The sequence below is a fragment of the Aspergillus aculeatus genome (genome assembly GCF_001890905.1).
Source record: "Aspergillus aculeatus ATCC 16872 unplaced genomic scaffold ASPACscaffold_1, whole genome shotgun sequence".
In the NCBI taxonomy this organism is placed as follows: domain Eukaryota; kingdom Fungi; phylum Ascomycota; class Eurotiomycetes; order Eurotiales; family Aspergillaceae; genus Aspergillus; species Aspergillus aculeatus.
This window is the reverse complement of record NW_017962976.1, coordinates 3,699,494-3,727,362: the sequence shown is the minus strand read 5'-3', so window position 1 is coordinate 3,727,362 and position 27,869 is coordinate 3,699,494. Positions and strand designations below refer to the sequence as shown.

General features: G+C 45.1%; 8 protein-coding genes across 8 annotated transcripts; 5 read left to right on the top strand and 3 right to left on the bottom strand.

Annotated features, from left to right (window-relative positions):
- Nucleotides 1-2,112: 2,112 nt before the first annotated feature.
- On the top strand, nucleotides 2,113-5,325 carry ASPACDRAFT_20945 (SacI domain and endonuclease/exonuclease/phosphatase family protein; the record flags this gene model as incomplete). Its single annotated transcript, XM_020198984.1, has 6 exons — nucleotides 2,113-2,434; nucleotides 2,483-2,687; nucleotides 2,742-4,380; nucleotides 4,440-4,739; nucleotides 4,796-4,905; nucleotides 4,962-5,325. 6 exons carry the CDS (start codon nucleotides 2,113-2,115, stop codon nucleotides 5,323-5,325), a joined length of 2,940 nt encoding a protein of 979 aa, XP_020061725.1.
- Nucleotides 5,326-6,619: 1,294 nt separating this feature from the next.
- Nucleotides 6,620-8,634, bottom strand: ASPACDRAFT_56757 (uncharacterized protein; the record flags this gene model as incomplete). Its single annotated transcript, XM_020203166.1, has 4 exons — nucleotides 6,620-6,768; nucleotides 6,853-7,165; nucleotides 7,218-8,580; nucleotides 8,630-8,634. The coding sequence occupies 4 exons, from the start codon at nucleotides 8,632-8,634 to the stop codon at nucleotides 6,620-6,622; spliced, it is 1,830 nt and encodes a 609-aa protein (XP_020061724.1).
- A 2,860-nt stretch (nucleotides 8,635-11,494) lies between these two features.
- Nucleotides 11,495-14,655, top strand: ASPACDRAFT_21444 (putative AP-3 complex subunit delta; the record flags this gene model as incomplete). The annotated part of the gene is made up of 5 exons (XM_020199033.1): nucleotides 11,495-11,612; nucleotides 11,662-11,858; nucleotides 11,912-12,295; nucleotides 12,367-12,595; nucleotides 12,650-14,655. Coding segments are annotated over 5 exons (2,934 nt in total), but the record flags the coding sequence as incomplete, so codon positions are not given.
- A 1,199-nt stretch (nucleotides 14,656-15,854) lies between these two features.
- On the top strand, nucleotides 15,855-17,279 carry pxr1 (telomerase inhibitor/ribosome biogenesis protein PXR1). Its single transcript, XM_020204335.1, has 3 exons — nucleotides 15,855-16,014; nucleotides 16,067-16,910; nucleotides 16,964-17,279. Exons 1-3 carry the CDS (start codon nucleotides 15,992-15,994, stop codon nucleotides 16,982-16,984), a joined length of 888 nt encoding a protein of 295 aa, XP_020061722.1. The 5' UTR covers nucleotides 15,855-15,991; the 3' UTR covers nucleotides 16,985-17,279.
- A 202-nt stretch (nucleotides 17,280-17,481) lies between these two features.
- Nucleotides 17,482-18,966, top strand: ASPACDRAFT_74900 (diacylglycerol acyltransferase type 2A). The gene is made up of 2 exons (XM_020204334.1): nucleotides 17,482-17,803; nucleotides 17,890-18,966. Exons 1-2 carry the CDS (start codon nucleotides 17,631-17,633, stop codon nucleotides 18,914-18,916), a joined length of 1,200 nt encoding a protein of 399 aa, XP_020061721.1. The 5' UTR covers nucleotides 17,482-17,630; the 3' UTR covers nucleotides 18,917-18,966.
- A 926-nt stretch (nucleotides 18,967-19,892) lies between these two features.
- Nucleotides 19,893-22,779, bottom strand: ASPACDRAFT_21439 (putative kinesin family protein (KipA); the record flags this gene model as incomplete). Its single annotated transcript, XM_020199031.1, has 2 exons — nucleotides 19,893-21,943; nucleotides 22,002-22,779. The coding sequence occupies 2 exons, from the start codon at nucleotides 22,777-22,779 to the stop codon at nucleotides 19,893-19,895; spliced, it is 2,829 nt and encodes a 942-aa protein (XP_020061720.1).
- Nucleotides 22,780-24,731: 1,952 nt separating this feature from the next.
- On the bottom strand, nucleotides 24,732-26,555 carry kin28 (TFIIH complex serine/threonine-protein kinase subunit KIN28). The gene is made up of 2 exons (XM_020204333.1): nucleotides 26,315-26,555; nucleotides 24,732-26,201 (listed from the first exon to the last, which is right to left on the bottom strand). The coding sequence occupies exons 1-2, from the start codon at nucleotides 26,505-26,507 to the stop codon at nucleotides 25,180-25,182; spliced, it is 1,215 nt and encodes a 404-aa protein (XP_020061719.1). The 5' UTR covers nucleotides 26,508-26,555; the 3' UTR covers nucleotides 24,732-25,179.
- A 225-nt stretch (nucleotides 26,556-26,780) lies between these two features.
- On the top strand, nucleotides 26,781-27,861 carry ASPACDRAFT_74894 (mitochondrial 37S ribosomal protein mS41). Its single transcript, XM_020204332.1, has one exon. It carries the CDS (start codon nucleotides 26,920-26,922, stop codon nucleotides 27,655-27,657), a length of 738 nt encoding a protein of 245 aa, XP_020061718.1. The 5' UTR covers nucleotides 26,781-26,919; the 3' UTR covers nucleotides 27,658-27,861.
- The last annotated feature ends 8 nt before the right edge of the window (nucleotides 27,862-27,869 follow it).

Sequence of the window (27,869 nt, the reverse complement as noted above, 5' to 3'; positions counted from 1 at the left end):
ATTAATATTTTACTATATTTATAAATATAAACTAAAACTTATTTTATATAAAAAAATAAATTATTATTTTTTTTATTTCAATAATAATTTATTTTTTATTAAAAAAATAAAAATAATTTTTTTTAAAATTTCTTTAATATATCTGAAGAAACTACTACTAATAAATATATAAATATTTTATATATTTATATAAATAGATTATTTAATTTAATAAAAATATATAAAGTTTTTAATATATATTTATATTTAGATTTAAATATTTATTTAAAAATTAGTACTGATGTAAATATTAGAATTAATATAAAAATTAAAAAAATTAACTCTAATTTTAATTTAAATAAAAAAAATAGAATTTTAAATAGTAAATCTGTTTTAAATATATATATTAAAGAATTTATTAAAAATATAATTTAATTTAATATTTAAAATATAGATTTTAATTATATATATTCTGATAATTTTTTTGTTTATTGATTATTTAAAGATTTTTATTTTTCTAATTAAATAAAATATTTACATATTTTATTATAGTATTCGGTTAATTTATAAAAAATTTTTTTATTATTATATATAAAATAATTTATATAATAGCCAGTTTAATACATAAGATAGATTTATCTGAAAGATTAGAGTAGGATTTATTTTTAATATATATATAATTTTTTAAATTATATTGTTATTTAATTTTTAAATAAATAATAATAAAATTCTAATATAAAATAAAATTATTTAATAATTTAATTTAATATAACAGCTGGCTGTATATATAGATATTATAAATATAAATATCTATTTATTTATAAATATATCTATATATTTATTTATTTATATATTTATTTATTAATATATTTATCTGTTTATATATTTAATTAACTATTATTTTTAAAATAGTATAAAAAAATTTAGTTTATCTGTAAGATAATTTTTTATATATATAAAATTCTTAATATTAATTTAAATTATTTTACTATTAAAAGTTTAATAGTAATATATTTAATAATATATTTAATAATTAATAATCTAATATTAGTATTTTAAAATTTATTTTTTTTAAAAAAAATTATTAGATTATTTAAAATAAATTATTATTATTAGATCTTTATAATCTACTATATAAATATATAAATTATAGATATATATAAAGCTTGATTATTATAAATTAATTCGGAGAAATAGATATAAAGAAGTGCCGCTAAAGGCGGTGCTAGATGATAGTACTGATATTGGTATGTAACAATTATTAATATATTAATAATATTTAAAATATTTAAAAATATAAATAAATTATAGAAATATAAAATTATAATCATAATTTTCTTATAAATATATAATTACTCCGTCTTTGCAGATAAAAGCAGTATTATTTTATATAATAAAAATTATAAATTTTTTTAATCAAACTGTATTATTTAAACAGAAAGTTAATAAATTATAGATTAGATTTAAAAAAATAAAATATTGAAAATAAAAAATCTTATTATCAGATAGCTGGTATAGATAGTCTTACTATTAATAAAATTAGAAATATATTTAAAAAACTTTATAAAACTAATTAAATTAATAAAAATTAGTTTGAAAAATCAGCTGCCGGTGAGAAATAATTTTACTATTAGATATTATCTCACTGCAGTAAATAGAGAATTTTTAATATATATAATTTAGATATTCTATATCTTAAAATATTAAATAAATATATTATTTTGTTGATATATAGTATATAAAAGCTTTATCTTTTTATAGAAGGCTGTTTTAGTGGACGCGGGTGGCCACTCGCTTACCGATTATGTTACTACTGAGCTCCCCGCGGGCATATTCGAGATCATATCTGATATCTAACCCATAGCTACTCACCTCGGTTCTTAATATTGGACTTTACCCTTATATTATGAGAAAAGTTCCAGTTGATGTGTATTCTCATATCAGCAGGTCATACTGGAAGTAGAGTACAGTCTCATCCGACACCAACCTTGGTAAAATTGTTACTAAATGATCTGCTTCTCTTACCAAAGCTAGAATACTCCTTACAGGTTGATTTTCCCGGGAGATAGTCTAGATCATCCTCCCGTCTTGGTACAATTGCTCCATATCTTCAATTCACAAACTTCTTGAAGTATGGCTAGCCTTCAGATTTACACTCGGAACTTTCCTCAGCGTACTGTTCTTCTTGCTACTTCTGACTACGCGTTGCTATTTAAGTCGGAGTCTCAAAGCACAAGGCGTCGCAACTGCGACACCGTGCCGCGTTGTCAAGTCGACCTGGTCCCAGTATCCTCAATTCAATTCGAAGATTACCAAATCCATGGTAAAGGTTTTGGTACTCTCGGTCTCATTCACTTGGACGAAGATGTCTTTGTAAGCGTTATCACTGGCTCCTCGAAAGCCGCGACGGTACGACCTGGGGAATCTATTTTCAGAATAGACAAGGTGGAGTTCTGTGAGGTTTCATCATCAATCTCATTAGGAATCTGCTGACTGGGCTCAGTCTGTTTGAGCCACTCCAGATACGAAGATAGACTATATCGTGATGTGGACTCCTCTATTCCAGTTGAGGTAACTGAGACCGAACTAGAGTATGACCTCAGGGAAACGCCTATCGATGTCCCTTTTTTGGCCCTGAAGAAATTATTGAGCGATGGGAGCTTTTACTACAGTCTTGATTTTAATCTTACAGATCGCTTGCAAGATCGGTAAGCCAAGTCGCATTTGCGAATTGACGCCTGGGCTCACGAAGTAATGACTAGATCTGATAAATCGGCAACTTTTGACATAGAGTCTCTGGATGAGGATATGCTTTGGAATGCATACCTGATAAATCCCCTTCTTATTTTCAGGAAATACCTAGCCCCGGCCGAGAAGAATCATCTCGATTCCTCGCGCATCTTGACGTGTGTGATCCGAGGCTTTTGTGGTACACTAACGATACCATCCTCAGTCCCAATCATTTCCCGGGGACACACGCGACTTCCTTCCGCGCTCACAATAATATCTCGCCAGTCGTCTCGACGTGCGGGAACAAGGTTCAATTCCCGTGGCATAGACGATGATGGTCACGTCGCCAATTTTGTTGAGACCGAGACAATACTCTGGATTGCTCCTCATCTCACCTTTTCCTATGTTCAGTTGCGTGGATCAGTGCCGATCTTTTGGGAGCAGGCTACTGGTTTTATCCCAGGACAGCAGAAAATTGAAATAACCCGATCCGTTGAGGCGAGCCAACATGCGTTCCATAAACATTTCAAGAACCTGGAACTGAAGTATGGTGCAATACATGTGATAAACCTCCTGAGTGAACTCAGGCCGGGGGAAGTAGAGCTTTCCAGAAGATTTCGAGAACTCATCAAAGGAGACCGTATAAGTCAAGAAACTGCACTTGGAGCCCTTTCGGACCATAGTCTTCTACAGCTCACGGAATTCGATTTCCATGCTGAAACCCGAGGACCAACAGGGTATGGTGCCAGCAGCCAGATCAAACCCGAGATATTTCACTCTCTGCAAGGCTTTGCCTACTTTCAGGAAGAGGAATCTGACCTTGAAATCCCCGATCAAAACCAGAAATCGTTGGGTAACACCGTCATTTTACAGCAAGAAGGGGCTTTCCGAACCAACTGTCTTGATTGTCTCGATAGGACGAATCTCGTACAAACAATAATAAGCGCCATGGCTCTTGATGCATTCCTTCACCAACAGGGGAGTTCAATCGACGATAATCTCCAACTGAGACATTCGACCTTGTGGGCTGACAATGGCGATGCTTTGTCCAAAATCTATGCTGGCACTGGCGCCCTTAAAAGCTCATTTACGCGCCATGGCAAGATGTCCATCGCAGGTGCACTTGCAGATGTTCGAAAAACCGCGGCGCGCATCTATGTCAATAATTTCTCTGACAAAGCTCGCCAACAAACAATAGATATTCTATTGGGGCGATTAACAGGCCAGATCCCCGTAGTTCTATTTGACCCGGTCAATGATCAAGTTGCAACAGAGCTGGCTCAGCTATCATCTAATTATTCATCTACTACATCGATTCAAATCTGGGCTGGAACATTCAACCTTAACGGGCGTCACCCGGGGCCCAATATAGATCTACGGCCGTGGTTGCTCTCAGGGTTCAACCGCCAGGATGACGGTCCACAGATTTTTGCGGTTGGATTTCAGGAGATTGTTACGCTAAGTCCACAGCAGATAATGTCGACTGATCCTACAACCCGAAAAGTGTGGGAGCAGAATGTGCAAAGCTGTATCAATTCTGAAGCGAGCTCCAGGAAACTTCCCAAGTACGTGCTCTTGCGAAGTGGTCAACTTGTCGGAGCTGCTCTTATGGTATTCGTCAGAGGGGATAGCCTGAAATACATTAAGAATGTTGAAGGCAATGTGAAGAAGGTAGGTTTCACATGACATGTCGGCGTCTACTTCGTCTTTCACTGATTGTACTCATGTAGACGGGCTTATCAGGAATGGCCGGCAACAAAGGAGGCTGCGCCATTCGCTTTGACTACTCAAATACGCGCATCTGTTTTGTGACTGCCCATCTTGCTGCTGGGTTCGCTAATTATGATGAGAGGAACAAAGACTATGATACCATCTTACGTGGACTTCGCTTCTTGAAAAATAGGAGTATTGAGGATCATGACACCATCATATGGCTTGGGGACTTCAACTATCGGATAGGACTTGCCAATCAACTTGTCAGAGAATCAGCAATTCGGGGAGATTACCAGAAGCTTTACGATAATGACCAGGTATTTTCCGAGGTAGAGCTTGACGTCGATCTTTGTGGCTCTGACAACTCTCTCAGTTGAACCTACAAATGCTAGCAGGTAGAGCCTTCCACTTCTACACCGAAGGACCCATTACGTTTCCTCCAACGTACAAGTACGATATCGGGAGTGATCATTACGATACCTCGTTAGTGTCACAAATATGTCATGTTGTCATGTGAGCAGGAGACTGAGACCTCATAGGGAAAAAGCACGTATACCCGCCTGGTGCGATAGAGTCCTGTGGAAGGGATCAAATCTACGTCAGCTTCATTACAGCAGCGCGAATCTGCGATTCTCCGATCATAGGCCAGTTTGGGCAATATTTACATGCATGATCAGCGTTGTTGATGAGAAACAGAAAGCCCACCTGCAACATACGCTCTATAGGAAATACCGGCATAGCAAACGCGCTGTGGTCGCGAGTGAGCCCGAAAAAGCAGATGCCAATACTGAAAAGCTGTATCACCCAGGAATTGTTACGCAGACTCAGGAGTCAGCTATTAGCGCTGCATATGACAAATGGTGGCTAAACCATGGTCAGTCACATTACTACTCTAATCTATGAAAACCCACGCGACTAGTCCAAACTTGTCTGTTATACTCATACTTCTCATTTCATGAATTAGGCAAGTCTGCGCGATCACAGGTGATACCTCCCTCCAAAAGTCATATCTGGAATATACAACGTATACCAAATCCCTTTTCTTGGGACGACAACGATTGGGCTCAAGTATCGCCGTCTACTGAAATCGAGAATGGTGCACTCAAACCCCCTCTGCCACCAAGGATGAATCTTTCAGGGTATCAAAGACACCGCCGTTCATATGATTCGAATAGAGAGCACATTGATGCTACTATTGAAGGGCCTGGAGAACCGTATCAGGATGACCCAAAATCCCAGAAATCGAGTAAAACAGCCTTTTGGATGATGGATTCAAACCACATGAGTCCACCGCTACCGGCATGCACAACAAAGACACTTGGGGGAGAAGAATCGCCTGGACCGTACAATTCGCGCCCACATAATATCGCTGATCGGTTGGTGACTCATAAGGTCAGTGAACTCAATGTGTTGATATTTTTCATTTAACCAAATGGATACTAAACTGTATCACAGAAACATGATATATTGGGCGAAGCCATCAACGATATGCTCACTTGGGAACCGCTCCATCCTAAACAGTAAAATCTTGTCTTTACCCAGCCTCACAGATGATTTAATACGATTTAATCCGCAGAGCCCAATCCACTAGTATCAAATCAACTCTTGATGTTACATCATCCTGTCATTATTTCTAGATGCACATTGTATAATCCAACGGGAACGTAGATCGACTTCTTCGCCTTTACTTCAAGAGTCTATGAGTTTGAGATAACCATATATACAAGGCTACAGCCAGCATGATGTACCAGTGCCGATTTGCGGGAGTCGGATTATAAGATACTCGCAAATGTTGACTGATTCATATACTTTTCAAAACCTGGAGCAGCTCTGGGCTAACCTGTTCACCTAACGGCAAGCAAGGCTGCTAGACGTCAGATAGGAAGACCGCGCATAAGCACAGCCATGGGCACGTGAAACCAATCCCGAACAAGCGGGAGGAAAAGCCATGCACCCCTAAAGCAGAGACCCTCTTAAGTGACTTAGTAGTATTGAATTCGTCACAGATTGCTGAGCACTTTCAACGATCAGCTTCACTGCGGTCAGACTTGTTGGATTGTTTACTTACTTGTTTTATTACTCCATGGCAGATGGAAGTAGTGAAGACAATGTTATCATAACAGGCAAGCAGTACAAGATACCCCTGTTGCATGTTATGATACGCAATCTGAGAGCGAATCACAGTTCCTAAGTCACTTTACATAACACGGCAGGAGATACCGTGCTGGACTGCCTTAGGCTTTTTTCCCATTTTTAAAGCCTTGTTTAACCTTAGGCGGTTGCCTCCCACCATCCACATTGCAAAAGCACCAGGGTCCGGAGCCTTCGCCCGTGGCTTTTTAGGACCTGCATAATGTTATTGATGAGAACATGGTGGCATGCAAGTGCATCGTAGAACGCCTTTGCATAATTTGAGAATAAAAGACCTACCTGCTTGATCAAGTTTTTTCTTGGAATCCTCGTCGACAGGGACTGCAGACTCATCTGGAGCTGCTGTAGGTTCGGGTGGAGGCGAGGGTTCTTCGACTGCATCTGCTGGTGGGGCAGGCTCAGCGGCTTGGGGTTTCTCTGGTATGGGCCACATATGCATAGTTATGGTCCAGTCTGGTTCAATAACAGTCTCCCAAACTTGAGGCAGAATTATGTCGCCATTAGGGCCAACCAGATCATAGTGTCCTTCAGCGACATGAGGACCTATCACCTCGATATGAAGGAATGCCTGTCGTATAAGCTCTTCCATGCCCTAAAATAACGTTTAGCCATAGATAGCATTCCACACATTGAGTTTTCCTTACCTTCCAGGTACAGCACAAGTCAAACGGAAAACTGAACTTCCTCCCGACTGCATCCTTGAACTTTATAGGCTTCTTTTTCTCCGGAGGTGGCGGATTCGCTGCGGCTGCTGTTGCAGCTGCGAGAGCTTCTGCAGCTGCCGCATTCGCTGCCTCTGTCGCAGCAGCAGCAGCAGCTTCTACAGCAGCAGCCGCCGCATTTTCTGCTTCTTTCTTGGCTTTGGCGGCTTCCTCCGCAGCTTTCTGCTCGGCCTCCGCCCTTGCTTGTGAGGCAGCGTCCTCCGCTATTTTCTTCTCGTGCGCGGCACGTGCCTCTCTTGCGGCTTGCTGGGCGGCTTCCAGTTCGGTCGCAGCCTGTTTGGCAGCCTCTCTGGCTTCCCGAGCTTCGCGCTCCGTCCTTTCCTCCAATATCAGTTTTTCGAGTCTCGCAATAGCTTCATCCTTCTCTGTATCGGCAGGTGCCGGGACAGGGGATTCGGGTGGATCGACTTGACTAGGAGATGGCGCGCGATGATATGGATGGTAATAGGGCGGAATCATCCCAGGAACCACATGGTAAGGATCCTGGAAAGGATAATAGGTCCCTGGGCCATATGGTATCATCATATCATGGGGCCCATAGGGAGGCGGACCATGTCCTGGCATGTGGTGTGATATTGAATGTGGGGGCGGGTTGTGCCCTTCGTTCCGTCCATGAGAAGCGGCTGTGATAGGGTGTGATTGATGTCCTGGGTGACGTTCATGGGCTAGAAAAGGGGGCAGAGGACCAGGTGATTGGGAGTTGTACCCGTACATCGATTGACCATACGGTATTTGCTGGCCTTGATGGCCTAGTCTTATCAGCTGGTCCGATGTAGTCGCAACGCCATTGGGGTGCATAAACGCAGCATGCGGTATAGAGTTCCCATTAGGATAGACATATGATTGTCGCGGAGAGGAATGATGATTGTACCGTGTGCCCTGAGGCACAGCTGACCAAAATCTCCGTTCTTGAGGCATACGCCCATATGGAACACCATATTCCTCAGCCGAGTCTGCGCTCTCTGGGGAGTCCGGCGAAGGATTTCGACGAGAACGCCTAAATGAGTCCCTTTCCGATGCCATGTGATGCCTTGTAGAGTGGCGGCGAACGGCAGACGAAGGGCCATGAATTGAACTATGTGCGCGTAGCCGGCGTGATGTTCTGGGTCGAGAAGCGGAATCCGATGGTTTCAATTCATCCGGATATGATAGATGCGCCCATTCGTCGTACGAATCCTGGTACCCATGACTCTCAGACTCAGAAGGAGGAGAAACCTGCACTCCAGAAGAGTCTTCTTCATCTGAGATAGAGGATTCCGAGTCGGGGTCAATTCTGATATTCAGTCTGTTATCTGTCAGAAAGCAGGTAGCTAGTACTTAGAGCAACAACGCACGTCATTGGGTTCAACTGATTTTCAGAGCTCTCTCTGACTCCCGTCTTCTTTCGCTGTGTCTACTGTATATTGACGTCCAGGCCTAGTTTGCGCAAGCAGTTGAACACAAGCCGACCGAAGATGGAATTCAAAGGCCAGAATGGGTAACCCATGAAAATACTCGAGGTTGACACAGTTACCCGTCGAGGGGCAGATGCTCGACTGTCGAATCTTGGTGGTGGGGGTGAAACTGAAGATAATTTCAAAAATCGGCAATGGCCCTGGACGGTCAAAGCGGCATTCACTATCTTCAGGTGCTATGTGAAGGGCTAGTGTTTTCTTCGCACAAGAAGCAAGGTACGATTAGAGGCTGGCAGCGTTCCAGACAATAGCTGGCTTCAGTGCAGGCATAGGCAGCAGATCAGTAAGGGTGCACAAGGGAAGCAAGCATGTACAAGGAAGTTATAATGGAACAAGTATACCTCTATGATTCGATGCATTAGATGGAGGTCGCGTTAGCTAGAGGGTGGAGAGAAAGGGGAGGGTGGCACTTGAAGATGAAAGGAGAATGAGGGTAAGGGGAGGGGAAAGGTAGAAGAAGGCGGAGGATAAGGAGAAGAAGATAGATGGAATCTCGCCGAGGACTGACAACGACGAAGAATGTGAAGAAACTACTGCCTGATCGAGACGATTTTAGGCCTCGCGGTGGAGATTTGGGCATGGCAGGCATTATGCCTGTTCTCAAATTTGAATGTTGTCGTCATTGGTGGTACTATTAGGCACTGAGTTGGCAACCATTCTTCTTCTCTACCCATAAGCAAAAAGTAGTGTAGTGCTGCCCGAATGCCCAATGAAGAATCGAAATCCATGCCAACGGGTTGTACAAATGGACCGCCCCTCTCCTTTTTCTACGCTCTCCCCTCCTATCACTACATACTAGTTGTGTGTTCGTTTCGTGTCAGATGCCGCTAGTATGTAAATTATTCGCGCGTAGCGCATCAATAAGAATTCGGAAAACTGCGGAAAACCGCACTCGGAGCGCCCAGACTCAATCTGTGGCAGACGCTCGGCTGGCGCCCACTCTGCCGTGGATTGCGTACCTAGTACCTACCTACCTTATGCTGATAGGGAGGGCTTGGGGAGACGTTGTTCTCATTGGCCAGTCAGAGACGTCATGTCTTACAAGCGCCTGGACTCAAGTGACTCATCTACTCGGAGTACGTTCGCTAGTAGAGAGCGAGACACTAGTTCCTTTAGAGATCAGTTTGGCCCTGGTTTTCACTAAAGCATATTTAAGTCCATACGCTAGGTTGCATTCAATCGCTAGCGCGATTGAAGCGATCGAGAAGCTCCTTCACGGCTATAAGCTCAGCTTGACCGTGCTCCCATAAGTGATGATCTAACGAACGTCGAGCCACAATTTCCTCGAGACGCCTCCTTGCAAATGTGTTGAGGCTTTTCAGCGTATCGGTTGACATGGGATTCGCAGAGACTGATAATTCTTCTTCGTAGTCCGTCTTCTTCTCAAGCAGGAGTGATGTTGCCTGTCAAGGTATGTGTCAGAGCCAAAATAAATTCTGGGAAGAAAGAAATTGAGCAGTACTTACGACAAACAGACCATAAAGGCCTCTCAAGTATTCGGCACAGAGCTCGATACTTCGACAGAAATACTGAATGCATCGGCGTAAAAGATGACAAGCATTTCCTACGTCAGTCGAACTGGCGCAGGAATACAAGACTTCTCCTAGCCGGCAATGTACCTGCGACACGAGAGTCAGCTTTCTGTGAGTGTGTACGATCGACAGTAAAAATCATACATTCCAAGCGTTCGGGACAATCAACAGTGCCTCCTCGAGGCTGAAAACTGCCTGTGAACTCATCCCTTGAGATTGATACATATCTGCGAGTTCACACCACGCCTCCGAATCCGTTGGAACAGCATCCAGAAGTCTTATCAAGCCCGTAATGGCCTCCACTGGTCTAGACAGCGATCGCAGAAGGGCAACTCGGCGTTTTAAAATCGGCTGCTAGGTATATCAGCTACCGGATAGTGTCATGAACATATAGGAAGGCACAGACTAGGTTAACTGGGTCCTTTGACAGTATAGCGTCGTATTTGTGCAGACATTCCTCCAAAGCTGCGCGATCTTCTGCAGTAGCTTCTTCGTGCAAGCCTCGTAATGCTGTCACCTTTTCATTCGAAGAACCGAATCGGCTCGCTAGTCTATCAATGCACAGGAGAGCGGATCTGTCATCCCCTGATTGTAAGCATGCAAAGGCAAGTTGCTCCAACAAGTCATATGACTCATGATACTGGCGTTTCAGAAATGGTGCAACTAGAAAGTTATTACCACTTGGAGAGTGCTGTTCAAGTATTCGAGGCGCTTGTTGTGAAAGGCGAGAGATAGTGATCAGATTCGAACTATGTTCATACTGCAATTCAGGGGTATCATGCACCATGATGGGTCTGTCGCTGTTGGCGAATCAATGAAGAAGACTAGATAAGATTCAACTTGTATTAGTGTGAGCAGGAGACAATCAGAAATTCGAGAATAATGTAGATAGAAGGTAATAAGGAAGAGCAAGGATAGACGTTATTATGCGGAGCTACTCCGCACCGGGGATAGTAGAGTTCTGTTCCCGTGACTTGGACGGTGCAGCTCGACGTAATCGCTCATGAACGGTAAGGATTATGCGTCAACGTGCAACATGTACTAGGCTGTTCCCAACCAGAGAATTGCTCTTGAAATCACAGCTCATAATAGCGCAGAAGACTATCAACCTGGTTGCGCTTATTTCTACCAGATGCTGTACACCGTCGAAGCATAATGTTGGTACCCCGGCCCAGACTGAGAACATAAACAACTAACACTCAACGCATGAAGGTTCGAAAAGTCGCTATATGACCTGATAAAGGGCCTCAGGAGCCACAAAGGAGACGAGGATGGATATATACAGGAGTCTCTTCGAGAATGCAAGGCCGAGATCAAATTGCAGGATATGGGTACGCACAGCATACATATTTGCGGGACCATGCTTTTAACATATCCTAGATAAGAAGGCAACGGCTCTCTTGAAACTGATCTACTTGGAGATGTTCGGCTATGACATGTCCTGGGCATCTTTTCATGTGCTCGAAGTAATGTCATCTGCAAAATATTTACAGAAAAGAGCTGGATATCTCGGTGCCGTGCAGAGTTTCAGACCGGACACAGAAGTACTAATGCTGGCAACGAATCTCTTAAAGAAAGTATGTGCGCTGTTGAGTACCATAGTCCTTATATAGATCTAACTCTTGCTCAGGATTTAGTATCATCAAGCATTCCGAATATGTCCCTTCCGCTAATCACATTGCCCAGCATCATCACTACCTCCCTTGCCATGTCATTGCTACCAGATGTTTTGTCTCGGATATCTCACACTCATGCTGTGGTCCGGAAAAAAGCTATTGTGTGCCTCTATAGGCTGGCTCTTGTATACCCTGACGCTCTGAAACTAGCTTGGCCCAAAATCAAGGAACGCCTCATGGACGATGCAGAGGATTCTAGCGTCACTACAGCTGTTCTAAACGTGGTATGTGAACTTGGATGGCGACGACCTCGTGACTTTCTACCTCTTGCGCCAAGGTTATTCGAATTGCTTGTCGACGGTGGCAACAATTGGATGGCTATCAAGATAATAAAGCTTGTACGTTGTCTGGGTCATCAAGATGAAGGACCCTTCGGTATCATTACTCATTAGTATTCTGACAGTCCTAGTTTGCCACACTTACTCCTCTGGAGCCACGATTAGTCCGGAAGCTGCTTCGGCCTTTGGTGAACATAATCCAAACAACAACCGCCATGTCTTTACTCTACGAATGTATCAATGGCCTGATACAAGGCGGCATACTCGATAGCGATCAAGGTGCTCAAGAGAAAGACGAAATCGCCGATTTATGTGTGGAAAAACTTCGGGGCATGGTCGTCTCGGATTCGGATCCGAATCGTAGGTGCTTCTGCCATACGACGTGAGATAGAAGCTGACATGGCGGATGTTTAGTCAAATATGTGGCACTCCTAGCCTTCAACAGAATTGTATCGGCATATCCCGCGCTGGTTTCAATGCACCAGGATGTGATTATGTATTGCTTGGACGATGCGGACATCTCGATTCGACTTCAAGCTCTTGATCTTGCAACCAGGATGGTCACCAGCGACAACCTTCAGGCGATAATAGAGCGGTTGATCTTGCAGCTGGTCAACTCAAGTGAGTCTACCGGGAATGACCGCCTCGGGATTGATGATGAATTTTCTGAAGGAGACGGCCGCGAAATGAGACGTGATTCAGCTAACCGCAAAACAACAATACCTTTACCGCTTGATTACCAACTTGAGGTGTTGCATCGGATAGTCGACATATGCTCCTACGGAAATTATGCAAATCTGTCTGATTTTGACTGGTATGTCGGCGCCTTGGTGCGGTTAGTGCAAGTTCTTCCCCCAGAAGTTGAAGATGTTGGGCTTCCTCATAATATTCGTACGGGCAACGATGCGGATCGCCAGTCACATATCACTGGTCGAATTGGTTCCGAGCTACGCAATGTGGCCGTTCGGGTCAAGGACGCCCGCGCGGAAGCAACTAGGGCTGCAGCCTCTTTGCTTTCTCTTGCAAATCGGAAATCCCTTTCCTTCAAGGTCCCAGGCGCAAGCAACGGCATCCTCGGGCCGCTCGCGTGGATGGTTGGCGAATATGCCGAGCACTTGCTGTCTCCTGGTCATACCCTTTTTTCCTTGATTGATATGTCCAATTTCTCCTTGCCAGGGAGGACGTTATCACTCTATGTGCAAGCCATTCCCAAGTTGCTCAACACCTTTCTGCCTGATAAGGGAACATGGGATCGAACAAAGAGGAGTGAAATGTCTCTAATGTTGGTCCGGGTCATTGAGTTTCTCAACTCTCTCAGTTTGCATCCTGACCTGGAAGTACAAGAACGAGCTATCGAATTCCTTGAGGTCATGCGCTTGGCAGCAGATGCTGTACATTCCGACTCGCACAACTGGAATGAAGTACCGTATCTCTTGTCTACGGTCATTCCAAACCTATTCAAAGGACTCGAATTGAACCCCGTCTCTGTGAACGCTCAGAAGAAAGTCACGGCACCTGAGCTGCTTCATTTACATCAAACATTCAATGATAGCCTTTGCGATCTCTTCGATAGCGATCTACGAACTTCATGCGGAGCAGAGTATGAAGTGCCCAGCCACAAGTTCTACTATTGTAGGGAAGGCATGTCATCTGACAAGCAGCTTGGTGACTTCGTCGCGGTTGACCCAGCTCATGGGACACAGTACCAGAAACCAGTGAGTATCATGGTGGAAGAATCGTCCACCTACGCTAGAAGGTTGGGTAGCAAGGAACGAAGTAAGGATGATCCTTTTTATATTGGGACGGATGACGGATATTATGACATCTTGAGCCCACACCATCCTTCTTTCACCGTCTCTAATGAAAGCGAATTGGATGTTGATGCCATTCCGATAATCGATCTCCAGTTGCACGCCGGAAGGGGACATCGGCCGCCGTCTATGGCTCAGTCTGACGACCGGAAAAAGATAGGATCACGTCCCAAGCGATATGATGTACTGCCCGATGAAATGCTAGGTGACGACGAGGCCGGTGCAGCCAATAGGGCAGGTGAAGCTAGCAAATGGAAACGGTCTTTACTTCAGATCGATTCCAGTGGACTGGAACATCCCCAACTTAGCGAGAGCAGGCCATTCTCGGATAATCAATCAATCGTGCGGAAGGTCGAAGATGAGGCGGAAATGGTTTTGGCAATGCGAGAAGTGGAACAATTTCGTCTCAGATTACAAAGAGCCACAGAGCGAGTGCAGCCAATGGGTATCCCTTCGGAGGGAACATTGGTCAAGAAAAAGAAGAAGAAGACAAAATCTGTGGTCAATGATATGCAGGGAACTGGAGGGCCTGATGATGAAACAGGTTTAATGAAGGGCAGCAATGACCGACAACAGCAGAAGAAGAAAAAGAAGCGGCCCAAGAACTGATTCAAACCACAGTAGCTAGGTTTCTTAGTAGGTACTACCTCACTTGGCTGTATGGTGTATGGCTAGGGTCATACAGGATTGAATCTGACTTGCTGGACAATGCAGCAGAATAATGGTAACATAAATGCATTCGAAGCATTAAAGCAAGAAGTTGAGGGTCGGAGGCCCCGAATATAATCGCTTTGACAGTGGCCATCGATTTGTCGTGGAAAATAATAACATGCGATATTGCAACGTAGCAGGCTGTGTCTTTACCTACTGCAGCAACTGACTAAAGTTCGTGACAAGAGCGGACCATAACCGAGGAACAATCCCCAGTAATTCGAGAAATATTCCACCACAAACAACGAACGCAAGGATGACTGTCAAATCTTTTTAGTCCTACCAGATGATCATTGGCATGGCGGCTAATGGGAACATACCAATCCAGCCAGTAGATACTGGAGACCGTGAGTGCTGCTTTGGCTTTGCCATCACCCCTCCTTTGCCACGCTTTGCGGCTTCATGCTTTGCATACCTCTCATTGGCCTTTCTCTGCTGTGGTGTTTGAGCCTGCAATTTAAAATCAGTATTCAAGACCATATGTATGCCAATTTAACGCCACACTGCATAGATCTATAGCATACCATGGTGCCACTGAATACGGTTGATTTGGGCTAACTTTGGCCTTAATGTCTGGATCACTAAAGAATATTTCAGATGGACAGAGAGCCTGTTATGTTTATAGTAAGAGAAAAGAGGGCTTTTGGAGCAAATTGAAGGAGGCAAACAGATGAATCACAATCTAGTATACAGAAGAGGCCACGTTGTGCTAAGTATATTCCGGGAGGCTTCTAAGCACGGAAAAGAGTCGAATTCAACAACCCCCTGAGCACAGCTTATCGCACCCTTATGCTTCTGCTACCGCCTCCCCGATCGGGAATCTGAGAACACTTCCAGTTATCGTGTCGCGTTTTGTTTTTATCAGGCAGGCGGCCAAACCACAAGCTGGAGTCTAGTGACCAGCAGTATTTGTACCATGGGATATGATGGGGGGGAAGTTGCCTAAGCTAGTAGGCGGTCAAAACTCTTTCCAAGTCTCACATCTAATCTCCCCGAGATTTAGATTTTTTCCCTATCGTGTGCGGAGTATTACTTTCCAATCTCTCCATTTATCCCTGCAAACACCCGAGCACGTTTCCCCCCCCCCCCCAACCAAAGCTAATTCCCTCTCTTCTTTCAATCTTTCTCTTGTGGGCTAGTTAGTACTTCTCTCAACAATTAGCAGTGAACAAATACTTCAAGCAAAGAAAGGACCCCCCCTCCCCCGGGCCGAGAAACCATCTTGATCTAGCAAATGGGTCTTGCTGCACCCCGAAAGTAGGTAGGCTCTACTTTCCTCGTCTTACTTGGTCTAATGTCCATTGTCTAGGAAATCCAAGATCTCACACGATCCTAACAATACAAATTGGTCGCGCTCAACAACTGGCTTCGGGCACAAGATTCTCAGTTCTCAGGGATGGACCCCGGGTAGCTTTCTGGGTGCACGAAATGCTGCACATGCTGAGTTATTCACCACAGCAAGCGCGTCTCATATCCGCGTTACTATCAAAGATGATACACTTGGTCTTGGCGCGCGACCGAGGCGGGACGTACTAGATGAACCCACTGGTCTTGATGCGTTTAGAGGCTTGCTGGGACGCTTAAATGGCAAGTCAGATGCAGAACTGGGGATCGAGGAGAAGAGGCGCGAGAATGCAAAGTTGGCTCGATATGCGGCCAGCAGATGGCAGGCAGTTAACTTCATTAGTGGTGGATATTTGGTTCAGGAAAAGGCCGATGTCCGTGAATCTGAAGAGCCAGCTCAAATCCAGCCCGACACTGAGAAGCGCAGGACTAATAAGAGTGCTACTGATGGCCGGAAAGGACCTGAAAGTTCCGGTTTTGTGGACCTCAAGGCATCTCCTATCAGTCCTCAAGGTCAGGATAATGGCAGTTGTGGAAGGCAGCTCTCAGACAACCAGGCCTCCTGTAAGAAAAAGTCCAAGAAACGGAAGAACAAGGAAAGGCAAGAAGATAGCGATTTCGAACACACAAAGACAGAGACACTGGATCAAAAAGACGAGTCCAATCGTGACTCACCTACAGAAATGCCTGCATCGACACTAAAGTCTCTGCCATCAAGGGAGCGCCGTCCGATGGGCAGGCATGTTTTCAGAAGCCGTCACATTGCACAGAAAAAGAGAGCTCTTCTCGATGAGAAATCTCTGAATGAGGTAAGAATGTTGCCTCATCACATATTCACTTATGCTTACTGGTTTAATCTCAGATATTTATGGTCAAGTCATAATCTGAATGACCCTGTCTCTTGACTCATGTAGTGTAGAGGCTCGTCTAGAATTTCTCCTACTACTCAAATACCCAATGTGATTATATCTACACGCGCCTGTTAAATACATGATCATGTGCTCGGCGTGATGCTGCAAGTCTGGTCTTCAATGGAGTTCCGCTACAACACATTTTCATAATGGTTGTCTGTTCCTATCATCATGACGCTACTGAGTGTAGCTCTAGATGAGATTTTTGGTTGGCAGTATACGTACTTCCGTCGATATAGCTTCGGATCGGCTAGAATTTTCTCTCAGCGCTTCCTGTGTGTTTTTCCATTGATTGTAGAGATAATCACATGTGCCTTAGATCACGGAATTAATGGTGCTGTAAACGACGGTGCTGCGTATGTGTGGTACAGTACATACCGTACTCCGCGCATACCTCAGCCCAATCCACAGTGGGAGTGGTGGACACTTACATCACTACCAGTGTGGGTTGACCCGTCAACCGTCATCGGCCGTTATGATCTTACTGTCCATGCTTCATAACACATTCATTCCAGATTTGTATTGTCAAAGTTCGATCCCCGAACCGAGCTTATATGTCAGCTTATTCCTCTCGCAAAGTTACAAGCACCAAGCTCAATTCGAGCTGTTAAGCCACCGATGTCTAATTCTGGGAGTTGTGCCCCTGTTGGGACTGGAAATGACAGCCTAGCACAGCAACAACCATCATCTCTGCAGCGGTCGCCGATAACTATCACTCGTGATGACTTTTCCAGTGATGATAGTGGTTTTTACCATGCCCGAAGCATCAAAAAGGATCGACATGAAAGGAGGTATTTAAACGTTTTTAGTAAATCTTCTTAGGGGCATTTGTTCTCGTCATTTGTATTAAAAGAAATTCTGCTGACTTGAGAACCAGAATCCGTTGGGCACCATTGAATATCGGCCTTGAAAGACGCTTACAGACGTTCGTGGTTCTCTGCCATACTTTAACGATTGCTATCTTTTTGACGATGTTCTTTTTCTCATGTGCCATCCCGCTCTCATGGCCAGTCCTGATACCCTATCTGATCTACATCTCTCTCTTTTCGACAGCTGCAACATCAGGGAGCCTAGGCGGTCGCTGCAATTTTCTGCGCTCCCTCCGTGTCTGGAGATTGTATGCGTCTTACTTTCCAGCCCGCTTACAAAGATCTGAACCTCTTCCACCAACGAGGAAATATATCTTCGGGTATCATCCACATGGAATCATATCACACGGCGCCTTCGCAGCGTTTGCTACCGAGGCTCTTGGGTTCTCCAAGCTCTTTCCTGGTATCACAAACACCTTACTGACACTTGACTCGAACTTCCGAATTCCGTTCTACAGGGAGTACGCACTTGCTATGGGCATAGCCAGCGTCTCCCGCGAATCATGTGAAAATATCCTTACTAAAGGAGGAACTGATGGTGAAGGAATGGGTCGTGCCATAACAATTGTCATTGGTGGTGCCCGTGAATCACTGGATGCTCTTCCCCACACTTTGCGCCTTGTGCTTAAGCGCAGAAAAGGATTCATCAAGTTAGCCATACGTACAGGAGCTGATCTTGTGCCAATACTAGCATTTGGTGAGAATGACCTTTATGAGCAAGTACGCTCTGAAGACCACCCTATCATACACAAGTTTCAGATGCTTGTTAAACGTGCGATGGGCTTTACAATTCCTCTATTTCATGCACGTGGTATCTTCAACTATGATGTTGGGTTGATGCCGTATCGACGGCCATTGAATATTGTGGTGGGTCGCCCTATCAGGGTAACACAGCAAAAGGACAGGGAGAAGGTAGACGACAAATACATCGATCTACTTCACACGATGTATGTGCAGGAATTAGAAAGGCTGTGGGAGCAGTGGAAAGATATCTATGCTAAAGATAGAGCATCCGATATTGAGATTGTTGCATAAGTTGTTAAGACGATAGTTCTGGCAGTGTGGTAATAGCAGAGTGAATATATAAATAACTATTCAGGATATTTCAAACAAGCCCAATATACTGGTGTTTTCCATGATGGACGCACCAACCCAGAATCTCAGTGACAAGAATTGACTACGTGTGAGGTTCAAATCCCAAGTAAACACTTGCAGATCTGAGCTATCGCTTGTATAGCCTCTACATTTAGCCAACTGGCTCAATTAATGGTCGATAGCTTCTAGATGCCTTAGTTAAATCATGAAAATTTAAACTTTCTCTGGACATTTTTATGTTTGAATTGATGAGGATGGTGGTGGTGATGATGATGATGATGAAATGAATGGAATATAGCATGTACCAAAAGCCAGAATCGCTTCGAAAAGGGGACAAGAATGGGTATCTGGAAGTGATGGAGAAGAGAAGAGCCACGAAGCGACTGGACATAAAGCATGTGCGACATGAATGAGAGAAAGTACCCGACCTTAACAACATGTAGGCAAACTCCTATGATCGTATTGCCATGGGTTAGCCTGGAAAGGGAAATCGACCCCTAACACCCCAAAGCCCGGTGCATGGCAATGAATAATGTTTTTGGAACAATATGAGCATAAATTAGAATTAATTCCTGGGGGCGGGGACTGTAAGCTTGAGGCGACGCGTTGATTTCTTCGATCTATAAGCGGCGACTCGTCTTGCCAAATGGCGGGGCCTTTCACTGCACGTCAAAAACCAATTGAGATTCGATGAAGTTGAATATTCGGTTGTACGAGGTGATCAGATCGAGGAGCTGTTGGACCAATTCTGCTTTTAGAACAGCTCTCCCCGAAGGGCCTTCAAGGCCAGTGCACTCTCTGTCATTGATTAATTGTTCGAGGAGTCTGGGTGCTCACCCTGGCGAAAAGAGTTCTCCTGTAATCCAAAATGATAGTGCGAAAACGTCAAAGCTTAGTGCTCTGGCTAGGGACGTAGTTAATCGGCGTTGCTCGTAGTCAACCTCGCTATCCCGGATACCGACTCCGATGCTCGACGACTGCTGGTAACGACACGAACACTACCACGCGAGCCTTTGATCAATTGACCGCTTTCAACACGATCTTGAATCATCTCATCAAGGATTCGAGACATCTCGTCCATACTTTTCCGCTTCCCGTCGGGGGTGCCTTCGAACCGCGGGGAGAAGTTGTTATCTGGAGTGTAGGCCAAGGCATAGTCACTGTCCACGAGACTGTGGCGGTGAGGCAAAGTTTCCTTTATGCCAGGCCCACAGGCATCGATGGCAATGTGCGCAAGATCACGATGTCGAGCAGCAGAACGGAGCGCTGTAAGCATTCGATCTTTGTCGTCCAACTGTTGACGAAGTTCATTTATTTCCATGTCTTTTTCCCGCAGCAAAGCCATTGCATCCGGTAAATCAGCATTTGGACTGCTAGACTTCATGCCTATTGATATACGAGAATGACTCGAGCGGCGTGCTTGCAACAACCGCCTCTCCAACGTGGATATGTATCGATTTTTGTCATTGAGGTCAGCTTGAAGGGCCGCAATCTGTTGCTGGGTACTTGCCTTCCCATCTGCAAATTCGCCGATATTCTCTTCATCATCTTCATGAGGGAAAGAGCCCGCGAGTTGTGCACTGGCTGCGGGATCATAACTATTGACCGAAATGAGAGACATCGGGCGGTTTGACGGTTGTCCATAGGCGCTCAATGTAGACTGACTAACTGAAGACCGCAGAGATCTCGTCCCAGCATCGAAAGCGGATTGTCTGGAAAGCCTACCAAGGGAGGGATATCCCCCGTGGTTGTTCACCCCAGTTGACTTCGAACATAATATAAGGCGATTCAGATGCTCTATACGCTCCTTTAACGCTGTCCGAGCCAGCTGCATCTCTAACATTTGTTCTTCGTGACGGGCATGCGCTTCCTTTTCTAGCTGCTGTTCTTCAAGTTTGAGTTCTTTCTCAACCTGAGCTTTTGTCTGGCACTCGAGCTGATTACGGAGAGCCTGGATTTCCAAACGATAGCGTTCTAGAAGAACCCGACTACCTGTGTCAGTGCCACCACTTCCCATTGCCTCCTCTGCTCTCTTAGCATGACTGACAATGCTATTCTTGGCTCGAGCTGCAAATTTCAAGGTATTGAGGGTTTCACCAGCATGCGTTTTGGTAGGACTGCCTAGCTGAATCGTGCAGAGAATGCTGACCAAGGAGTTTCCTGACAAAGCCGGCTGCAGCAGTCTCGTGAGCTTGCTATCGCGATAAGGCAGATGCTTGCCTTCCTTGTCAGTTGCACCACTGGCTTTTTCCTTTGATTCCGAAAGTTTGGAGATGATCGTGCCCAAAGTCAGTAAGCTCTTGTTAATGTGGGCACCTTCTGTCCGACGTTCTTTGTCATCAGCAGCACGCTCTGATCCAGCAAGATCGATAAGACTGAGTGTGGACACCCTAACTCCCCCAGGCAGCAGACCTGACCGCCTATCCTGGGATAAACCTGCAGGTGCTCGTTCCCGACTCTCAACAACGATCTGGACAACCGCATGGCTCCGGGAACTCCGAGCATTGAATTGGGTGCTGCCAGTCCTTCTCGCATGGTCTCCCCTTGCGATGACACGAAGAAGTTGTGTTGGGCTCTGGACAATCTCTTCTTTTAATGGAGTTGCATATACTCCTCTCTTGCTATCTTCACGTAACTTGATTTCTTCTTGTTGGGCAGTGGACGGCGCACCGGACACTGACGCTGAAAGCAAATCATTTATCCTCTCATTGTAGATTTCAAGGTAGCTCACCCGCAACAAAAACTCCCGGTGCGGCGTTTCTCTGATGAAGGAGAATATGTCTGTAATCGCCAGTGGAATCACTCCTGGGGAGGTTGCGGTTCCTTGCATGGAGAAGGTCTTGCCCGTTCCGGTCATGCCATAGGCAAATACTGTACCGTGATAGCCTTCCATTACCCTCCTCACGAGACGCTTTGCAGCAGCGTCGTACACCTTTGCATTGTTTTCATTGGCCGAGAAAACATTATCTGGAGTAGGGATCAGCACACCATCACTCCGAGCCCGGGGTTTGCAAGATATGGATACCATATAGATAGTCGCCACCTTCTCTCCCATTGAAGGAGATAATTGCTCGCCTCCCATCTACCGTCCATTCAGGTGTCTTTGTTGCTTCCATCCCCCCAACATCAGGTCGTACTCGGACGCTCACGATCACATTTCCCTTTGTCGTATCCTTGTTCTCCTTTGACCTAAGAATGGACTTGGAGATGCCGGCTGCGTCATCACCATCCTCATATGTGGTTGCGCTTGTTGAATAAGATCCTTGTGCAGAAGAGCTTCTGCTTTGGGGAGGGGAAGCATCCATGTCCCGTATCTCACAACTCAGAGCCGATTTCAAGTCCCCGTTTCCGTGGATGAGGGATGTTGTCTTAGAGGTTCGGTAACTACTGATTGTGCTAGTGCTGAGTCTGGAGCTTTTCCGTTCTTTGAGACTTCCGGAAGGTCGTAGGCCTTGTATTCCTGAGATCGAGGACGCAGTCGAAGGGCGACTTCCAGCTTTAGGTGGCTGAGGGAAGGCTGCGATACTGACCGTTCTTCGCAATGATGTGTCGGGACTACTGGGAACCCGGGTGTTGATAAGGGACTTCGAAGGACCAACATATGTTGTTGGACTATGAAGCACGGATCTGCTAGAACTTGACCTAGGACTGGAGGGAGCGCTCATCCTTGAGGAAGCTTGGGATGAGGAAAGAGTCCTTGGAGTATGCGGTAAAGTTGCTAGGCTCTTTCGTGATCTCGGAGCAGAAAGTTGAGGAGCCGGAGAGCTGGTGGTGGGCTTGGGTGGTTGAGGTAATTCAGACATGAGGACGTTTGGGAAGGCCGATCAACGATCGACATCAATCAAGCAAGACCCCTAATCGATCAAGTTTAATCTTCGAGCACGGCTTGAGCGACAGCGATTTGCAACAAGTATTACTTGTATCGTCCATGCACGTTGAAAAGACCCCTGGATCTCACACTCAAAGTGGTTTGGAAGCAGTGCCTGGAGAACAAGGCTTGATTAGAAAAACTGGAGACATAGGAGGATGATAGTGTCTGAAATTGTATAACATGGGGCTGAGACTGGACATGAGACACTGTGCTCGGGGACCATATGAACATATCTGATCCAAGATTACACCTAGATAATCTCGAGATATCTTCGAGGACCATAACATCGCTCAGAAGAGGCAGGATATAAACGCAACTATGCGGACTTACATGGACCGTCAGCAGAGTGCGGCCGTGGATTTCCGAGCGGTGCTCAAAAACACCTTTGCGCGCTCCGCGACTCGGCGGTATTGGACGTTGCCAGGAGCTTAACTGTCACCATGTGGTATTGGTAATTGGCATAAATTGAGACAGAGCAGATGACTACTTTTGTATGAAGTGAACATGAATTGATCGGTACGTTGCCATCTAATAGTCGATGTAGGGGAGGGAAGCATGAATGTGCAGATAAGGGGCGGAGGGACGGGAAATTATAGTGTGGACGGAGAAGAACTTAGGTTCGACTGTAGATCAGTCGGGATGTTTAATGAGCTCTAAGTGAGACTTAGACCGCGCGCGCAGCGGGGGAGAGGGGTGGGCAGCAATTTTTAATGTATTTATCTAGTAATCTACTCATAATTCAGTATGAGTAACTACCTAGTAACTATTACTCCGTACAGTGGTAATGGTAATGGCACTAATAAACATGAGTGCCCTCGAACGCGCAGAAAGGGTTGAACTCCATGAGGGCTCCATTGGCAGGGAGTGAAAAGGGCTTTCCTCCTTAGGCTCCTTCTTTGCTAAGCTCCTTAGCTTAGTCAACTTGACTTTGTTAAATAACTAACTAACTAACCAATCTTGACTTGATACCTAAGTCCTTTGCTCAGGCAAAGTGACATGGAAGTCAGCTGAGGTACCATAGATAGGTAGGCACGGTACGGAATACTATGGTGGGTGCACGGTGCGGTACGGGTACCTGGAGCCGACTCGATTATGGCCTTATGTTAAGTTGTTAACCAACTCCTGGGCCTTGTACACGTACTGTACCTGGCTGGTTATGAGGTATTGATGAGGTAGGAAGGGACGGCCCAAGCCCAGAGGCAGAGGGACTTTCCGCCTTTGCTTTTGGGAAAGTGGATAGTGGATCGGGGTGGCAACCCTCTCCTGCAATTGATCACCTCATAACTGTTTACTAATCAATGACAGGCACCTGACGGCTAAATCATATAGACTACTTTAATGTGTCTTAGTATGTACAGTACGCACGAGTGAGAGTATGAGTGAGAACTGTACTGTACTGTACTGTTCTGTACTTTACTCAGGACTGAGCATCAGATGCCATTCGGATAATATTCTCAAGGGGCTTTTTCGTTATTTTCTGCAGATGGCGAGGGCCTTGATAGGGATCATGAGACTGGGAGGTTCTATTTCCCATAAGCTGGCCAGAAAAGCCCCTTGACTTGTTCCATCATGCTCGACCATTACCTTACTATTCTTGGTCTTGATTTAGCTCATGAGCTCATGAATGTAAAATTCAGCTTCTCTAAATGCTTGTTTACCAGCAGCGCGTAATTAGTATGAGTCTCACTTCTCTCTGTCAAGTAGGGGTGCCCTTCGGCTCGTTTTGTCTAGTACAGTGCACTACAGTATCCAACGCGACTACTAGCCAAAATATACTGGACAAGATGCATACCCCCACGCATCGATTCTGATGCCATACGAGGCGTAGACTTAGAAACTGAAACCACGCTACTCATGGCATAGCAGCATCTAATTAAAAGGTACAGAAGAAAGAATCCATAGTCAGCAGAGCTCGATGCCGAACGCTGCTGGACGCTTCTTGGGTTTTTTTGCTACTTGATGACGATATCTCGACTGACAGCGGATGGAGGTCCTCGCAATCGCTAGCCCAGATTCAGGTGGTACTATATGGGAGAGCTATAAAACACCGACTCTGTCAGGGGGGAAGGGAGGAACACAAGCTCATTGTTATCCTGGTGCTATCAGTTCCCTTCATGCACTTTACCAGTGGTCGAAATACCAGATAACAGCATTAGAATCTATATCTGCTGCATGACTGTGTGCCCCTGAAATGGGGCTTTCTGTAGTAGATAGACCTTGGATGATTTAGCCCACTGGTAGACAAATGACCTCGCGCGTTGCAGTAGATCACTTTCCTCAAGATTTGCCTGGAATGACCTCGACTCATCGAGTCTGTTCCGGTAATCGTAAGCTAGTCTCTGTGCGCAGTGAAATTTAGCTGTCGAGCCGCATTCTTGAATGTTGAATCTTCAATTTCCCCCCCTCGCCTCATCAGGTCTGCGCCCATTTTCTTAACGCCATCGATCTTGCGAGGAAGGTTTTTCTTGTCGGTTGGTTTAGGCTCAGTAGTCCACCAGCTGTGTTGCAAAACCCTGCAAGCTGTGTTTCGCTTCTTAGGATCCAGGGTGCACATGGACATCAGCAAATCTGCGCCGACAGGACCAGCTGTCGGAAATTGCCTGAGGAAAAAATCTCGGCCCTGAAGAGGGACGACATGGTTGGGATCAGCGGGCAGATAATTGGGTAGTTTGGTTACACCGGGCCAATTGTCCTCATTCGGGGTCCCGAAAGCTTCACATATCTTCGTAATTTGATCGAGATCGGTAATTCCTGCAACGAACGGAACTCGCAGGAGGAGTTCCGCGAAAACCATGCCCATGGACCAGATATCGACAACCCCCGAGTACTGCCGGGCACCAAAGAGCAGCTCTGGGGGACGATACCAGCGTGTAATGACCTGATGGGTCATATTCAAGTAGGGATCAGCAAACGACCTTGCTAAACCAAAGTCCGCGAGTTTCACTTCCCCATCTGCCGCAATGAGGAGGTTATTAGGCTTGATATCCCGATGCAATATGAAATTCTCGTGGCAGAACCAGACCCCTCTGGCGAGCATTCCCATCCAAGCCTTGATATCAGCGACGCCATAGTGAATATTTGTATCCTTAATCAGCATCTCGAGATCGCCCCGCGGTAGATATTCGAGAACTAGATTGAGATTTTGATCCTTTGATGAGAAGACATCGTGAAGCGCTATTATGTTGGAATGTGAAAGCTCTTGCAGGTATTTTACTTCTCGAATGGCGTCCATGGAAAGTCCATCTTTATATTCCGCATTGACCTTTATCTTTTTTATGGCGACGAACGAGGACGGATCTGTTCGAAGGTGACCGAGGAAAACAACAGCATAGGTACCTTCACCGAGCCTTTTATCTATGAAACAATCACGCTCATCATTAACCGCCAAGTACAGCGACAAGGTAGTAATGCAAGCAACAAGGCAGGATGCATAGAACCATTCAAGAGAATGAGGTATAAAATCATACCTTTAATATACTTGTGCCTTACATCATCGTTCAACTGCTCGGTAATCTCACGCTCATTGGTGACATGAGAGGAATGTTTCATATTGTGCTTGTATGGTGAGCGTTCAGAGCCATTAACTTCTGACTCTCTTGTCGCATCAGTGGTTTTGGCTGCATGCGAAGCAGTGTTCGGGATCAAAGGAGAAACAGCCATTGTTACTACAATGTAGCAACGTCTGGTTGTCTCTAAGAAAGAATTAGTAAAAAAATCCCACCAAAGTCAAAACTGTTGTCAAGGTTGACTAGAAAGATAACTGGACACAAGTCACAGGAATTTCTGTTCTTGAATGACAGTGGATCTGGCATCTCAAGCCAGATCTCCAGGAAGGCAAGTTTCGGAGTTATGTTGATCCTGGCTGGAATTGATGCCGCCAAAATTTCTCCTCATTATTCCCGACCCGGAGAAGAGAGCCAACTGCCAAGCAGGCCTTCAGAAAGGTCTAGAGTTCCAAAAAAAACACCTTGATCTCTCAGCTCAGTCATATTTTCAGATTATTGCCTATCATTACTATTCTCAAGTCTACGACATAATATCCTGACCGGACTGAGTGATCGGCCCAGCTACAATGGCGATGCACAGTCCATATCTTTTCTCCTTGCGAGCAATGCGACCTATTACCATCGGAAAGCAATGCTTCCGGAACCTTCACAAACAAGTGCCTTCTGTTGCAATACCATCGCCAACACCATTTGTCCCAGACGTCCAGACTTTCCTTACACTAATTGGTCGTGGCATGAATAAACACACCAGCAAGCTGCCATCTTGGGACAAACTATTTTCCATTAGTTCACCAGAGCTTAAAGAGTTGGGTATTGAACCTGCAAGCCAGCGACGGTATTTGCTCCGCAAAAGGGAGAAATTTAGACGAGGAATTTTCGGTCCCGGTGGTGACTTGCAGCACGTTGTCAATGGTACAGCACAATTGCGGGTGGTTGAAGTCCCGAAGGAGCCAAAGGATGTCGCCGAGAGCCACAAATCCGCAAGACTCTCAGATTATGCGGCCAACTCCTCTCCAGGTATGAGGAAGATTGTTGTCAACCTGCCACCAGATGCCAAAGAATATATCCACAACCAATCTCAGCCACCGAAAAAGATCGCATATATGAAAGTTCACCACGGCAACACTATAAGGGGCCCTTTCCTGCAGCCGATCAAGGGCACCAAAGGCAGCGCAGCTTTATTCAAGTTACAGGAAGGTATGTGGGAGGATCGACTTGGAGTCAAGGTGGATGGTGGTGAAAGAAGGCGTGCGGAAGTCAGAGCGAAACGGAGGAGCGAAGAGAGGCGGAAAGGGACTATCTAAAAACCCAGAAATTCTTGAGTAAGTTCACATTAGCTTGTGGTACACCTGTTCCTCCTGTTTTTTTTTCAAATTTTGCGCCAAAGTTTGCTGCATGTACTATAGGCATTCATGTTATGCTGCTGTTACTCTATTTTTATAAATCATGCTCATGCTATCTTGTACACGATGGACTGAACAGAAAAACCAATGCTTTGGCAAGTAGTCAACACTTT